General features: G+C 36.1%; 1 protein-coding gene across 1 annotated transcript in view; it reads left to right on the forward strand.

The window, feature by feature from the left end:
- LOC101896291 (uncharacterized) overlaps positions 1-18,440 on the forward strand; it is a 250,476-nt gene that overhangs the window by 183,373 nt on the left and 48,663 nt on the right. The window contains exon 4 of the mRNA XM_059126829.1: positions 4,302-4,510. Within this exon, the coding sequence (XP_058982812.1) occupies positions 4,302-4,510 (209 nt within the window). The remainder of the gene's footprint in view (positions 1-4,301; positions 4,511-18,440) is intronic.

An 18,440-nucleotide genomic window follows, 5' to 3' on the forward strand; every position in this document is an offset into this window, starting at 1 on the left:
ACAATGCATAGGAAAACTTGGAAAATGTATAAGCCAATAATCCATATAAAGGCTGAGGTAAGCTCAGTCGCTCCCAAGGAGGACGACAAACGCTTGAGTAAAACATGAGTGTATTATAAGCGCTAGCTAGCGTTTTGGTATAGTATGCATATAACGGTACCTCTCGATATTCGGTATTTTGATGATTTATGCCACATTTTTTTCACGGATTTGTTTAAAAATTCGTATTTGTTAGTCATAACGGGTCTTAGCTCGTATGGCAGAACATTCTACGTATAGGTCCACGTTTTTGCATAGCCCCACATAACGGTGACTACCGGTATTCGGTATTTTGATGATTATTGCCACCTTTTTTCGCCGATTTGTCTGAAAATTGGTAATTGTGGGTCAATATGCGTTGTAGCTCGTATGGCAGAACATTGTATGTATAAGTCCACTTGTTGGTATAGCCCCCATATAACGGTACCTTCCAATATTCGGTATTTTGATGATTTTTGCCACATATTTTAACGGATTTGTCCAGAAGTTGATATTTTTAGTTCGTAATGGGTTCTTGTTCGTGTGCGAAAAATTATATGTGTAAGTCCACGTTTCGGTATAGCCCCCATATAACAATACCTGCCGATATTCGATATTTTAATAAAAATGGGTATATTTAGTTCATATGAATAGTTAGTTCAATGAATATTAAGTTCCACGTTTTCCTATATCGCACAAATAACGACATCCACCGATATTCAGTGTTTTGACAATCATAGTCATATTTACCCACATACTTGTGTCAAATTTGGTTTTTTAGAAGATTTGATAGATGACAATCCTCGAAGTATAAAAATGTCTATAGAATTTCTTGTTTTAGTATGGCTCCATATAACGGCCGGCTCACTTTATGGTTTTTTGATAAGTTTAACTGCATTATCCAATCGGTCTTATTGGTATATGAAGCTTAAAGCGAAACACGCTTGAATTCTGGTACTTTTATATAAAAATGTTTCGTTTCCCCAAGGTGGAGGGTATTAAAAGTTTGTGATCAACTTGTAACGGGACTGCAGACGATGCCACTCCTGTTCGTACTTTGTCGGCTATTGATCGATATCTTCTGTGGATAAAAACAGAATATATATTCGGGTAGTCATGTGAAGTGAATGAGAATTATTATTAAAGAGAAATTTAGTTGACTACTTTGAGGCTAGGATATGCTACGACAATTGAGTTTGTGCTATATGTAAAATGCAGCGTTCGAAAATAAACTGTACACTAACATAGTGTACTGTACCGATACAGTATCATTAAAAAAATTTTTAGCGGTAGTGTACCGGTACACTACCACTAAAAAATATTTTAGTGATACTGTTCCGGAACACAACGATAATCGTACTGTACCGCAGTCGGAGCACTAAAAAATCGTAGTGTTCCGCAGTCGGAGCACTAAAAAATCGTAGTGTTCCGGAGTCGGAGCACTAAAAAACGTAGTGTTCCGCAATCGGAGCACTAAAAACTCGTATTGTACCACATGCACCACATTATGACTTGGGAAAATAATATTAAATGTTTGATTTTTTTGATTTTTTTGTATATGGCATTGTAAATTAATAAAATGATTATAATAAAAGAAATTAATGATAATCCGACTTTGCTAAATTACACAAAATTCGATGTTAGTATCACTCTTTCTTCAATTTCGCAAAAAGATAAATCCAGCATTTATTTTTATAATATTGAATTGTATTTTTTAATTTTGCATTATCAAAAATATCAAACATTCAATATTTCACCAAATCGTAAACAACACACATGTGGTACACTACCGGTACATTATTTTTTTAATGTTCCACCATGTGGTAAACTACGATTTTGTAGTGCTCCGACTGCGGAACACTACGATTTTGTAGTGCTCCGACTGCGGAACACTACGATTTTTAGTGCTCCGACTGCGGTACAGTACGATTATCGTTGTGCTCCGGTACAGTATCACTAAAATATTTTTTAAGGGTTGTGTTCCGGTACGGTACACTATCGTAGTGTACCACTCCACCTCGGTACGGTACAGAACACTATGGTACTGTACCATAATGTTTATTTTCGAACGCTGGTAAAATGTGACTTGAAATTGATATAAGGGTTGTATGAAACAGTCACTTACAAACTAGTTTATGCATTAACGAAAAGGTTTAAAATACTAGATTATTCCTCAAAAAATTACGAATCAATCTAAATTAGTTTTCTCACTACCAAATAACGAGTATTATTTTCACTGATTATACTCGTCCGACTTCAAAAGTGAAAAAATAATAAAAATGCATTTAAGTTCTTCCCATTCGAATTTTAAAATCATCCACCATTTGGAAGGTAATTGAAAAATATAAGCAAAATCCTTTGAAAAATACCGCTATAATTTAAATAATTCCGAATATCTGGTATAACACACCTGTAATCTACCATAGCATATCATTGTATCTTATTAGAAAATGAATGAAACATATGTATGGGAGCCATAGGAATATCTATTTCGATTTGTTCCAAATTTCGCAGACTTTATTCTAATCGAAACATGATCGTATGATTTAAAATTATTAACATAAATTGTACTGATTTCGAAAAATTTTATATTTTATAAGTTTTGTCTCAATCTGACAATAAATGTGACGAGTATTGTGATTGAAAAAATATGTTGACAAACGGACGGACCTGCACAAATTGACTATGAATGTGATTTTATGAAGATAATCTCATTTCCTTTTGCATATTGTATACAAATGCAAAAATACATACAATCCTGTACCACAGTGTGGTGTGGGGTATAAAAAGTACAGACTACAGGTCACAATATATTAACTTCAAGCTTGAACTTCAGAAAGGAATAAAATAATTTTCCACATTCATATTGACATTGGTCCATATTTAGTGATGTTGTTTTAAGGGCTGAAAAATCCTTCAAGCCTAATAAAAAATTTATTAGCAAACTTAATGGGAGAACATTGGATCCAACATACCGTCTTATACTTTCAGCTTCATCGAACCATATTCAATAATTCATAGCTTTCAATTGAGTATTGAAAGTTTATATAAAATAAATATATGTTCTCAACAATTCTTTAAATAATTTTAACCATCTTTCAATAATGGAGACTAAAATTGCTTTAATTGCACTCATAGTTTACCAACGGCGGGGCGACACCAAACAAACACTCTTTGTTAGACAAACTCAAAACAATGGAGAGCGAGAGGCTAAAATGAATTAGTAGCAACATTGAACACCAGCGATTTGCATAGATTAAACGGTAATCGCCGCAAATCGACATCGCTTATTTGGTGTTGAAATATTGACGACTTTTATTGCCGCCACTTCTTCTGACACATTTTTCTTGTTTTTGGTTTTTATCTATTATTTCCATTGTTATTAACGGCATTCGGTCGGTGGCTGCTTACACTGGCCAAAAGCAAAAAAAGCCAAACACGAAAAAATGCGCTTTGACCACAGAGCAACATTTGCATGGCTGAGCAGTTAAAATTGATTTGAATTTGCATTTTCGGTTTCTGTGCTGCTTTTTGGCATAAAAACGAACATAAAAAGCTTTGCATATTTAAGTTTTTTTTTCCGTGTGTTTAATGCAAATTGAAAATATGCATTGACCAATCTTGTCCGCGTTAACAAAAAAATATAAAATTCAAATCGAGAAAAACCAATAAAATGTCCGATTGTGAGGCGCAGCGTTAAACCAATAGCAGGGAAAATAAAAATTAAAAAAAAAAAATTGCAAGATTTTGCACACAAAAAATCCAACTCTACTCCGACGTTGTATGATGGATGGGAATGTGGAAAAAAAGAATCCGATATTTCTGTGCGCCCAGAACATATGACATTTAGACACAATTTTATGCCAATTGATCACAAACAAATGTTGGCGGAGTAGCACGGGTTTATTTTTAATTTTCAATATAAAAAACGCTTATCGTTGGAGACCATAGATATTTATGGGGGAAATGAATATTTAAAAGTTATGAAATCATTTTAAGTCTCGCCTTGATTTAATTGCATATAACTGCATGATTTCCCCTCTGGGGGAAGATTTCAGATATTTTGAAAAAATAACTATTCGAAGATAGGAGTGGCAACATTTATTTCAGTACATTGATATTTTTCGTAGTTATAGTTTTATGGAAACATCCAACTTCTACTAGGCATCTGTTTTTATTTTTTTCTTCATGCATTTTGTAATACATTAAAACATAAACTACACATATAGATTTATACTATATCAACTATTTATTCAATTTCTATTGACATTCCAATATTGCAGATATTCGCCGCTAACTCCACCGACTAGAAATTGGTTTCCTGTTAAAGGAGTTTCAATTGCTGCCGGCTCCTCTCACTGCAATCAATTCATTTGTGAGGTAGAATTGGAGAAACTAAGTCCACAGTCCTCCGGATCATATCGCTGTGAAGTCTCTGGTGATTCACCAGAATTCAAATTAATTGGAGAATCGTCAAATATGACCGTGGGTGGTAAGTTGCAACTTAACTAAATAAAATATCATTTTAAAGGATGTCCCAGCAAGAATGAAAATTCTAAATTTTAAATAAAACACGGATATTAAAAAATGTGAAACGTTATTATATTGTAAAGTAGACAGAATGAGGTTATGTATAGAGCAAGATATTGTGCAGATGGCTGCCACGGCTTATCTGACATACAAGCGATATTTTATTGAAATTTTTTATGACCGATTTGCCTAAATACGAGGGCGGTTCGGAAACTTCTTTGCCTATCAATGAAAGATAATAGTTAGGGTTTCAAAAATATATTTGTTTTTCAATTTAATCTCCTGATACTTAAATACACTTAGTCCAACGCTTTTCTAGCAATTATATCCCTTGATTAAAATAGTTTTCCTCAAGGTCTTCAAAATATTTGCTTACAACTGTAATCATTTGAGGTAAAACGCTTGCCAGCAGGGAAGCTAAATCAGGAGAATAAGTGGGTGGTCAAACAACTCGTACTTTACTTCGCTGATTTTAGCCATTGTAAAAACTGGATGAAAACTTATTATGTTTATTTGTGTTGTAAGCCAGGGCGTTTTCTTGGAATTTGTACATTTAATTGATGCAATAGTTGCAATAGTGCTCTAAATTTATTATTAACCCTCTTGCAGATAGTCAATCATAAAATCAAATATATATATATATATATATATATATATATATATATATATATATATATATATATATATATATATATATATAATATATTTGAAGTCCCAAAAAGCCGTTGCCATAAACTTACCAGCCGATTGAATTGTTTTTGCCTTCATTGGGGCACTTCCTCCAGCTTCACTCCACTGTTTGGATTGTTCTTTTGTCTCTGGAGTATAATGGTGAATCCATGTCTCATCAACAGTTATGAAACGACGCTTACAATTCGTTTTATTTCGTTTAAAATGATACAAAGAAGCTTGAGAAATGTTCATTCTTATGCGTTTGCATAAATAATCGGGTTGGTCATTTGAGATACCCATGATATTAGCAATTTCATGCACTTTTATTCGTCGATCATTTAATACCATATCATGCACTTTGGCTACATTTTCTGTTGTTGTTGCTGTTTTGGACGTACACTACGTGGTTCATCTTCAATGCTTAAACGACCACGTTTAAATTCAGCAACCCATTTTTATACCATACACCACATAGTGGTAAGGGTATTATATCTTTGTGCATTTGTTTGTAACATGGAGAAGGAAGCGAGATAGACCCATAGTTACTTTTGAGGATCTCCATAGAATCACTTTCTGAGTTGATTTATGCATGTCCATGTATTCTTGTGAACAAAATGCAGGTCACATTTATTATCCGATTGGGATGAAATTTTCCAAACAACATTTGTTTGGCCCAAGGACGAACCCTATTGAAATGTGAGATGATCGGTAAAAATTTAGATCCCATATATATCTTTGTCCGATTTGCCTTTTATTGTGCACCAAACCCGAATAGTATGGAGTTTTGCACATACAACCAAATTAGGCCAAATTTGATCGAAATCGGTTCAGATATAGCTATAGCTCACATATATATTGTTCATCCGATTTGATATTTTTGTCCTCCGCAGCCGTAATATGCACTCTGTAACAACAATATTTAGAAAAATATATCAAATGCAGCTCAGAAATACCTTTGCTAAGTTTTATCGAGATCGGCTCAGATTTGGATATAGCTTCCATATATAACATCGTCCAATTTACCTTTTATTGCGCACCAAACGTCTAATATTTGTCCAAATGGGAAAAATGGGAATTTGGCACTTACGACCAAATTGAGTCTAGAAGCTAGTATGTCAAATTTGGTGAAGATCGGTTCAGATATAGCTATAGCTCCCATATATACTGTTCATCCGATTTGTTATATTTGTTATCCACAGCCGTAATATGCACTCCGTAATAACGATATTCAGGGAAATATATCAAATACAGCTCAGAAATATCTTTGCCAAATTTTATCGAGATCAGTTCAGATTTGGATATAGCTCCCGTATATATCTTTATCTGATTTCAAATTAATTTTGCACCAAATGTTCAATACAAGTCCGAATTTAAAAGATACAAATGCTTCGTTATATTTAGTCCTTTGAACTTTAAATTATAATTATAATCATAGCATGTGTGATTGAATTCTCCCATAAAAACTTTTAATTGTTATGTGGAGCTCTACTAAATTAGCAAAGTCGGCCCCGACCAAATTTAGGACTTTCTTTACTGGTTTTACGGTTGCATATAAAGGAGCACTTTCACCTAACACATTCATCATATCATTATGAATTTATTGCCCCGATAAACCTTTTGTATGTAAATATTTAATGACAGCACGCATTTCTAATTTTTCCCATTTTAAAACAATTAAAAAAATCTGTAAGTTCGGCCGGGCCGTACTTTAAATGCCCTCCACCATTTGGAACGAATTTGGCAATTAAGATCCGTTAAAAATTCTGTTAAACTATTAAAGATAAAAAATGTAGCCGTAAGACCTGCATTTGTCATCAGCCATTACAAGATTCAAATTCGAAACTTAAAAAAAAATCGATGAATAATGTAGTATGGGGGCTATACCAAAATGAGGACCTGCACAGACAATTTTGTGCCTTAGGCTGCAGCATCCATTACAAACTTCAAATACCAAATTTGCAAGAATTCCTGTGAATAATGTCGCTAAATCAACAAAGTACCGAATATCGGGAGGTACCGTTATATGGGGGCTATACGAAGACGTGGCCCTGCGCAGACAATTTTCTGTCATAGGCTGTAGTATCCATTACGAACTTCAAATACCAAATTTGAAAGAATTCTGTTGAATAATGTCGCTAAAATCAACAAATAACCGAATATCCGGAGGTACCGTTATATGGGGGCTATACGAAGACTTGAACCTGCACAGGCAATTTTCTGCCTAGGCTGTATCATCCATTTCGAACATCAAATCTTCAAAAAAAAGAATATCGGGAGGTACCGTTGCATGGAAGCTGTATTAAAACATGGACCGACATGGCCCATTTTCAATACCAAAAGTTCTGCAGACATAGTATACATGGTGGAGGGTATAAAAATTGCGGATGCGTCCTTTTTGAACACCTGTTTCTATATGAAGGAGTTACCAGATCGAAACAAAATTTAACTTGTGTTCATAAAAGAGATGGAAGTTTCCAAAACACTTTACTTTTTTCTGTTTATACCACGCTTTTTGTCCTTGGCTATGAAGTTTCTGAACTGTCCTCGTACTGCGACATTTCATTAATGCAACGTCCAATTTCTTCTTTTAAGGCTTGAGTCTTCGTCGACTTATTCGCGTAAACCATCGACTTGAAAAAAAACCGCAAATAAAAACATCAAAAGGTGTTACATCGCAATATCTAGGCGGCCAATTCAGCTCTGCAAAACACGAAATAACACTACAGGGAAATGCAGATTCAGCAATTGAAACCACATGCCCTTAACCTTTATTTCTTCAGTTCTAGACAAGAAGAAACTGGTTATCACTTCCGATACCAAATATCATTGACTGTTTGCGCCTGACCTGCCTCATTTTCATAAAAATGATTCCTCCAGCCCAAAACCCATACCACACAGTGACATGTTAAGTATGTATTTGCTTCTTGTGAATCTGAATTTTCCGCACCTAAAATGCGACAATTCTGCCTATTGACGAATCCATTGAGATGGAAGTGGGTCTCATCGCAGAAGATGATTTTATAGCAAAAGCAGCATTTTCATGTTGTCTCTCCAATACATAATAAACGAATCCATCCAATCGTGTAGCGCTTCATTTTTATTAAACTCGTACCTAGCAAGCAAGCAATATTAATTGTTCAAATATCAAACAATAATTAAACAAGTAAAAAATCAGTAAGTTCGGCCGCGCCGAACTTTGAATACCCTCCACCATTTGGAATGAATATGGAAATTTTCAAAAAAAAAATAAAAAAAATCGGTTAAAATCTTAAAAATACCGAATATAGCCGTTATATTGGGGTCTATACGTCGTGGATCTACATTGGTATTGTAGTCATAAGACATTACCATATTCAAATTCGAAACTTGAAATAAACGGTGAACAATGTAGCTAAAATCATCAAAATATCGTATATAGGGAAATACCGTTATATCGGAGCCATACGAAGATCTGGACTTGCATAGACAATTTTCTGTCACAGGCAGTAGCATCCATTACGAACTTCAAATACGACATCTCAAATAATTTCGATGAGTATTGTACCTAAAATCGTCAAAATACCGAATATAAGGAGGATGGGGCCTATACGAAGGCCTGGACCTGCATAGACAATTTTCTGTCGAAGATTGTAGTTCCCATTACGAACTCTTAATAGGTAATTTGAAACTACTCAGGTGAATAATGACGTTAAAATCATCAAAGTACCGAATATAGGGAGGTACCGTTATATGGGGTCTATACGAAGACGTGGACCTGCACAGACAACTTTCTGTCTTAGGCTGTAGTATCCATTTTGAACTTCAAATACCAAATTTGAAACAATTCCGGTAAATAATGTCGCTAAAATCAACAAATAACCGAATATCCGGAGGTACCGTTATATGGGGGCTATACGAAGACTTGAACCTGCACAGGCAATTTTCTGCCTAGGCTGTATCATCCATTTCGAACTTCAAATACCAAATTTGAAACAATTCCGATGAATATTGTCGCAAAAATCTTCAAAAAAAAGAATATCGGGAGGTACCGTTGCATGGAAGCTATATTAAAACATGGACCGACATGGCCCATTTTCAATACCAAAAGTTCTGCAGACATAGTATACATGGTGGAGGGTATAAAAATTGCGGATGCGTCCTTTTGAACACCTTTCACCTAACACATTCATCATATCATTATGAATTTATTGCCCCGATAAACCTTTTGTATGTAAATATTTAATGACAGCACGCATTTCTAATTTTTCCCATTTTAAAACAATTAAAAAAATCTGTAAGTTCGGCCGGGCCGTACTTTAAATACCCTCCACCATTTGGAACGAATTTGGCAATTAAGATCCGTTAAAAATTCTGTTAAACTATTAAAGATAAAAAATGTAGCCGTAAGACCTGCATTTGTCATCAGCCATTACAAGATTCAAATTCGAAACTTAAAGAGAAAACAAACAATAAATCATAAAACATATGATCTTCGCCTTAACAAGGCAAAACTCAAAAATTCAGCCGAGCCTGGCTGTGGGATTTGAACCGCGGACCTCGGTGTGCAGCCAACTAGAAGTTGCCGTCTCTACGTTCAGAGCCATTAACCCGTCTTCCTAAAGCAGCACTAAAACAAGTGTATGCATTGGAAGCAATGTAGTTGTTGTGGACAAAAAATCCATCACTACAAAAACAAAACTTTGCTGTGAAAAAGATCTGCCAATAGAACTTGAGTCCAACCTGGAGAGTTTCTAGTGTATAATTCGCATATGCTAATTTGCAATAAGTTCGAAATATATACTACTTTCCAGAGAACGGCCCTTGTAAGCCATCATCCACACCAAATATGCCTGATGAGCCGCTTAACCAACGGCGAAACGCGTCGCATAGTGGTGAGTGTGTGATAGTGTCTATCTGGCTTTCCTTTTCACTGCAAATTTCAGATCATTAAGCTCGTCTCGAAAGAGAAAACAAACAATAAATCATAAAACATATGATCTTCGCCTTAACAAGGCAAAACTTAAAAAAAAAATCGATGAATAATGTAGTATGGGGGCTATACCAAAATGAGGACCTGCACAGACAATTTTGTGCCTTAGGCTGCAGCATCCATTACAAACTTCAAATACCAAATTTGCAAGAATTCCTGTGAATAATGTCGCTAAATCAACAAAGTACCGGATATCGGGAGGTACCGTTATATGGGGGCTATACGAAGACGTGGCCCTGCGCAGACAATTTTCTGTCATAGGCTGTAGTATCCATTACGAACTTCAAATACCAAATTTGAAAGAATTCTGTTGAATAATGTCGCTAAAATCAACAAATAACCGAATATCCGGAGGTACCGTTATATGGGGGCTATACGAAGACTTGAACCTGCACAGGCAATTTTCTGCCTAGGCTGTATCATCCATTTCGAACATCAAATCTTCAAAAAAAAAGAATATCGGGAGGTACCGTTGCATGGAAGCTGTATTAAAACATGGACCGACATGGCCCATTTTCAATACCAAAAGTTCTGCAGACATAGTATACATGGTGGAGGGTATAAAAATTGCGGATGCGTCCTTTTTGAACACCTGTTTCTATATGAAGGAGTTACCAGATCGAAACAAAATTTAACTTGTGTTCATAAAAGAGATGGAAGTTTCCAAAACACTTTACTTTTTTCTGTTTATACCACGCTTTTTGTCCTTGGCTATGAAGTTTCTGAACTGTCCTCGTACTGCGACATTTCATTAATGCAACGTCCAATTTCTTCTTTTAAGGCTTGAGTCTTCGTCGACTTATTCGCGTAAACCATCGACTTGAAAAAAACCGCAAATAAAAACATCAAAAGGTGTTACATCGCAATATCTAGGCGGCCAATTCAGCTCTGCAAAACACGAAATAACACTACAGGGAAATGCAGATTCAGCAATTGAAACCACATGCCCTTAACCTTTATTTCTTCAGTTCTAGACAAGAAGAAACTGGTTATCACTTCCGATACCAAATATCATTGACTGTTTGCGCCTGACCTGCCTCATTTTCATAAAAATGATTCCTCCAGCCCAAAACCCATACCACACAGTGACATGTTAAGTATGTATTTGCTTCTTGTGAATCTGAATTTTCCGCACCTAAAATGCGACAATTCTGCCTATTGACGAATCCATTGAGATGGAAGTGGGTCTCATCGCAGAAGATGATTTTATAGCAAAAGCAGCATTTTCATGTTGTCTCTCCAATACATAATAAACGAATCCATCCAATCGTGTAGCGCTTCATTTTTATTAAACTCGTACCTAGCAAGCAAGCAATATTAATTGTTCAAATATCAAACAATAATTAAACAAGTAAAAAATCAGTAAGTTCGGCCGCGCCGAACTTTGAATACCCTCCACCATTTGGAATGAATATGGAAATTTTCAAAAAAAAAATAAAAAAAATCGGTTAAAATCTTAAAAATACCGAATATAGCCGTTATATTGGGGTCTATACGTCGTGGATCTACATTGGTATTGTAGTCATAAGACATTACCATATTCAAATTCGAAACTTGAAATAAACGGTGAACAATGTAGCTAAAATCATCAAAATATCGTATATAGGGAAATACCGTTATATCGGAGCCATACGAAGATCTGGACTTGCATAGACAATTTTCTGTCACAGGCAGTAGCATCCATTACGAACTTCAAATACGACATCTCAAATAATTTCGATGAGTATTGTACCTAAAATCGTCAAAATACCGAATATAAGGAGGATGGGGCCTATACGAAGGCCTGGACCTGCATAGACAATTTTCTGTCGAAGATTGTAGTTCCCATTACGAACTCTTAATAGGTAATTTGAAACTACTCAGGTGAATAATGACGTTAAAATCATCAAAGTACCGAATATAGGGAGGTACCGTTATATGGGGTCTATACGAAGACGTGGACCTGCACAGACAACTTTCTGTCTTAGGCTGTAGTATCCATTTTGAACTTCAAATACCAAATTTGAAACAATTCCGGTAAATAATGTCGCTAAAATCAACAAATAACCGAATATCCGGAGGTACCGTTATATGGGGGCTATACGAAGACTTGAACCTGCACAGGCAATTTTCTGCCTAGGCTGTATCATCCATTTCGAACTTCAAATACCAAATTTGAAACAATTCCGATGAATATTGTCGCAAAAATCTTCAAAAAAAAGAATATCGGGAGGTACCGTTGCATGGAAGCTATATTAAAACATGGACCGACATGGCCCATTTTCAATACCAAAAGTTCTGCAGACATAGTATACATGGTGGAGGGTATAAAAATTGCGGATGCGTCCTTTTGAACACCTTTCACCTAACACATTCATCATATCATTATGAATTTATTGCCCCGATAAACCTTTTGTATGTAAATATTTAATGACAGCACGCATTTCTAATTTTTCCCATTTTAAAACAATTAAAAAAATCTGTAAGTTCGGCCGGGCCGTACTTTAAATACCCTCCACCATTTGGAACGAATTTGGCAATTAAGATCCGTTAAAAATTCTGTTAAACTATTAAAGATAAAAAATGTAGCCGTAAGACCTGCATTTGTCATCAGCCATTACAAGATTCAAATTCGAAACTTAAAGAGAAAACAAACAATAAATCATAAAACATATGATCTTCGCCTTAACAAGGCAAAACTCAAAAATTCAGCCGAGCCTGGCTGTGGGATTTGAACCGCGGACCTCGGTGTGCAGCCAACTAGAAGTTGCCGTCTCTACGTTCAGAGCCATTAACCCGTCTTCCTAAAGCAGCACTAAAACAAGTGTATGCATTGGAAGCAATGTAGTTGTTGTGGACAAAAAATCCATCACTACAAAAACAAAACTTTGCTGTGAAAAAGATCTGCCAATAGAACTTGAGTCCAACCTGGAGAGTTTCTAGTGTATAATTCGCATATGCTAATTTGCAATAAGTTCGAAATATATACTACTTTCCAGAGAACGGCCCTTGTAAGCCATCATCCACACCAAATATGCCTGATGAGCCGCTTAACCAACGGCGAAACGCGTCGCATAGTGGTGAGTGTGTGATAGTGTCTATCTGGCTTTCCTTTTCACTGCAAATTTCAGATCATTAAGCTCGTCTCGAAAGAGAAAACAAACAATAAATCATAAAACATATGATCTTCGCCTTAACAAGGCAAAACTTAAAAAAAAAATCGATGAATAATGTAGTATGGGGGCTATACCAAAATGAGGACCTGCACAGACAATTTTGTGCCTTAGGCTGCAGCATCCATTACAAACTTCAAATACCAAATTTGCAAGAATTCCTGTGAATAATGTCGCTAAATCAACAAAGTACCGGATATCGGGAGGTACCGTTATATGGGGGCTATACGAAGACGTGGCCCTGCGCAGACAATTTTCTGTCATAGGCTGTAGTATCCATTACGAACTTCAAATACCAAATTTGAAAGAATTCTGTTGAATAATGTCGCTAAAATCAACAAATAACCGAATATCCGGAGGTACCGTTATATGGGGGCTATACGAAGACTTGAACCTGCACAGGCAATTTTCTGCCTAGGCTGTATCATCCATTTCGAACATCAAATCTTCAAAAAAAAAGAATATCGGGAGGTACCGTTGCATGGAAGCTGTATTAAAACATGGACCGACATGGCCCATTTTCAATACCAAAAGTTCTGCAGACATAGTATACATGGTGGAGGGTATAAAAATTGCGGATGCGTCCTTTTTGAACACCTGTTTCTATATGAAGGAGTTACCAGATCGAAACAAAATTTAACTTGTGTTCATAAAAGAGATGGAAGTTTCCAAAACACTTTACCTTTTTCTGTTTATACCACGCTTTTTGTCCTTGGCTATGAAGTTTCTGAATTGTCCTCGTACTGCGACATTTCATTAATGCAACGTCCAATTTCTTCTTTTAAGGCTTGAGTCTTCGTCGACTTATTCGCGTAAACCATCGACTTGAAAAAAACCGCAAATAAAAACATCAAAAGGTGTTACATCGCAATATCTAGGCGGCCAATTCAGCTCTGCAAAACACGAAATAACACTACAGGGAAATGCAGATTCAGCAATTGAAACCACATGCCCTTAACCTTTATTTCTTCAGTTCTAGACAAGAAGAAACTGGTTATCACTTCCGATACCAAATATCATTGACTGTTTGCGCCTGACCTGCCTCATTTTCATAAAAATGATTCCTCCAGCCCAAAACCCATACCACACAGTGACATGTTAAGTATGTATTTGCTTCTTGTGAATCTGAATTTTCCGCACCTAAAATGCGACAATTCTGCCTATTGACGAATCCATTGAGATGGAAGTGGGTCTCATCGCAGAAGATGATTTTATAGCAAAAGCAGCATTTTCATGTTGTCTCTCCAATACATAATAAACGAATCCATCCAATCGTGTAGCGCTTCATTTTTATTAAACTCGTACCTAGCAAGCAAGCAATATTAATTGTTCAAATATCAAACAATAATTAAACAAGTAAAAAATCAGTAAGTTCGGCCGCGCCGAACTTTGAATACCCTCCACCATTTGGAATGAATATGGAAATTTTCAAAAAAAAAAAAATCGGTTAAAATCTTAAAAATACCGAATATAGCCGTTATATTGGGGTCTATACGACGTGGATCTACATTGGTATTGTAGTCATAAGTCATTACCATATTCAAATTCGAAACTTGAAATAAACGGTGAACAATGTAGCTAAAATCATCAAAATATCGTATATAGGGAAATACCGTTATATCGGAGCCATACGAAGATCTGGACTTGCATAGACAATTTTCTGTCACAGGCAGTAGCATCCATTACGAACTTCAAATACGACATCTCAAATAATTTCGATTTTCTGTCGAAGATTGTAGTTCCCATTACGAACTCTTAATAGGTAATTTGAAACTACTCAGGTGAATAATGACGTTAAAATCATCAAAGTACCGAATATAGGGAGGTACCGTTATATGGGGTCTATACGAAGACGTGGACCTGCACAGACAACTTTCTGTCTTAGGCTGTAGTATCCATTTTGAACTTCAAATACCAAATTTGAAACAATTCCGGTAAATAATGTCGCTAAAATCAACAAATAACCGAATATCCGGAGGTACCGTTATATGGGGGCTATACGAAGACTTGAACCTGCACAGGCAATTTTCTGCCTAGGCTGTATCATCCATTTCGAACTTCAAATACCAAATTTGAAACAATTCCGATGAATATTGTCGCAAAAATCTTCAAAAAAAAAGAATATCGGGAGGTACCGTTGCATGGAAGCTGTATTAAAACATGGACCGACATGGCCCATTTTCAATACCAAAAGTTCTGCAGACATAGTATACATGGTGGAGGGTATAAAAATTGCGGATGCGTCCTTTTTGAACACCTGTTTCTATATGAAGGAGTTACCAGATCGAAACAAAATTTAACTTGTGTTCATAAAAGAGATGGAAGTTTCCAAAACACTTTACTTTTTTCTGTTTATACCACGCTTTTTGTCCTTGGCTATGAAGTTTCTGAACTGTCCTCGTACTGCGACATTTCATTAATGCAACGTCCAATTTCTTCTTTTAAGGCTTGAGTCTTCGTCGACTTATTCGCGTAAACCATCGACTTGAAAAAAACCGCAAATAAAAACATCAAAAGGTGTTACATCGCAATATCTAGGCGGCCAATTCAGCTCTGCAAAACACGAAATAACACTACAGGGAAATGCAGATTCAGCAATTGAAACCACATGCCCTTAACCTTTATTTCTTCAGTTCTAGACAAGAAGAAACTGGTTATCACTTCCGATACCAAATATCATTGACTGTTTGCGCCTGACCTGCCTCATTTTCATAAAAATGATTCCTCCAGCCCAAAACCCATACCACACAGTGACATGTTAAGTATGTATTTGCTTCTTGTGAATCTGAATTTTCCGCACCTAAAATGCGACAATTCTGCCTATTGACGAATCCATTGAGATGGAAGTGGGTCTCATCGCAGAAGATGATTTTATAGCAAAAGCAGCATTTTCATGTTGTCTCTCCAATACATAATAAACGAATCCATCCAATCGTGTAGCGCTTCATTTTTATTAAACTCGTACCTAGCAAGCAAGCAATATTAATTGTTCAAATATCAAACAATAATTAAACAAGTAAAAAATCAGTAAGTTCGGCCGCGCCGAACTTTGAATACCCTCCACCATTTGGAATGAATATGGAAATTTTCAAAAAAAAAAATAAAAAAAATCGGTTAAAATCTTAAAAATACCGAATATAGCCGTTATATTGGGGTCTATACGTCGTGGATCTACATTGGTATTGTAGTCATAAGACATTACCATATTCAAATTCGAAACTTGAAATAAACGGTGAACAATGTAGCTAAAATCATCAAAATATCGTATATAGGGAAATACCGTTATATCGGAGCCATACGAAGATCTGGACTTGCATAGACAATTTTCTGTCACAGGCAGTAGCATCCATTACGAACTTCAAATACGACATCTCAAATAATTTCGATGAGTATTGTACCTAAAATCGTCAAAATACCGAATATAAGGAGGATGGGGCCTATACGAAGGCCTGGACCTGCATAGACAATTTTCTGTCGAAGATTGTAGTTCCCATTACGAACTCTTAATAGGTAATTTGAAACTACTCAGGTGAATAATGACGTTAAAATCATCAAAGTACCGAATATAGGGAGGTACCGTTATATGGGGTCTATACGAAGACGTGGACCTGCACAGACAACTTTCTGTCTTAGGCTGTAGTATCCATTTTGAACTTCAAATACCAAATTTGAAACAATTCCGGTAAATAATGTCGCTAAAATCAACAAATAACCGAATATCCGGAGGTACCGTTATATGGGGGCTATACGAAGACTTGAACCTGCACAGGCAATTTTCTGCCTAGGCTGTATCATCCATTTCGAACTTCAAATACCAAATTTGAAACAATTCCGATGAATATTGTCGCAAAAATCTTCAAAAAAAAGAATATCGGGAGGTACCGTTGCATGGAAGCTATATTAAAACATGGACCGACATGGCCCATTTTCAATACCAAAAGTTCTGCAGACATAGTATACATGGTGGAGGGTATAAAAATTGCGGATGCGTCCTTTTGAACACCTTTCACCTAACACATTCATCATATCATTATGAATTTATTGCCCCGATAAACCTTTTGTATGTAAATATTTAATGACAGCACGCATTTCTAATTTTTCCCATTTTAAAACAATTAAAAAAATCTGTAAGTTCGGCCGGGCCGTACTTTAAATACCCTCCACCATTTGGAACGAATTTGGCAATTAAGATCCGTTAAAAATTCTGTTAAACTATTAAAGATAAAAAATGTAGCCGTAAGACCTGCATTTGTCATCAGCCATTACAAGATTCAAATTCGAAACTTAAAGAGAAAACAAACAATAAATCATAAAACATATGATCTTCGCCTTAACAAGGCAAAACTCAAAAATTCAGCCGAGCCTGGCTGTGGGATTTGAACCGCGGACCTCGGTGTGCAGCCAACTAGAAGTTGCCGTCTCTACGTTCAGAGCCATTAACCCGTCTTCCTAAAGCAGCACTAAAACAAGTGTATGCATTGGAAGCAATGTAGTTGTTGTGGACAAAAAATCCATCACTACAAAAACAAAACTTTGCTGTGAAAAAGATCTGCCAATAGAACTTGAGTCCAACCTGGAGAGTTTCTAGTGTATAATTCGCATATGCTAATTTGCAATAAGTTCGAAATATATACTACTTTCCAGAGAACGGCCCTTGTAAGCCATCATCCACACCAAATATGCCTGATGAGCCGCTTAACCAACGGCGAAACGCGTCGCATAGTGGTGAGTGTGTGATAGTGTCTATCTGGCTTTCCTTTTCACTGCAAATTTCAGATCATTAAGCTCGTCTCGAAAGAGAAAACAAACAATAAATCATAAAACATATGATCTTCGCCTTAACAAGGCAAAACTTAAAAAAAAAAATCGATGAATAATGTAGTATGGGGGCTATACCAAAATGAGGACCTGCACAGACAATTTTGTGCCTTAGGCTGCAGCATCCATTACAAACTTCAAATACCAAATTTGCAAGAATTCCTGTGAATAATGTCGCTAAATCAACAAAGTACCGGATATCGGGAGGTACCGTTATATGGGGGCTATACGAAGACGTGGCCCTGCGCAGACAATTTTCTGTCATAGGCTGTAGTATCCAT

The sequence above is a fragment of the Musca domestica genome, unplaced genomic scaffold, assembly GCF_030504385.1.
Source record: "Musca domestica strain aabys unplaced genomic scaffold, Musca_domestica.polishedcontigs.V.1.1 4, whole genome shotgun sequence".
In the NCBI taxonomy this organism is placed as follows: domain Eukaryota; kingdom Metazoa; phylum Arthropoda; class Insecta; order Diptera; family Muscidae; genus Musca; species Musca domestica.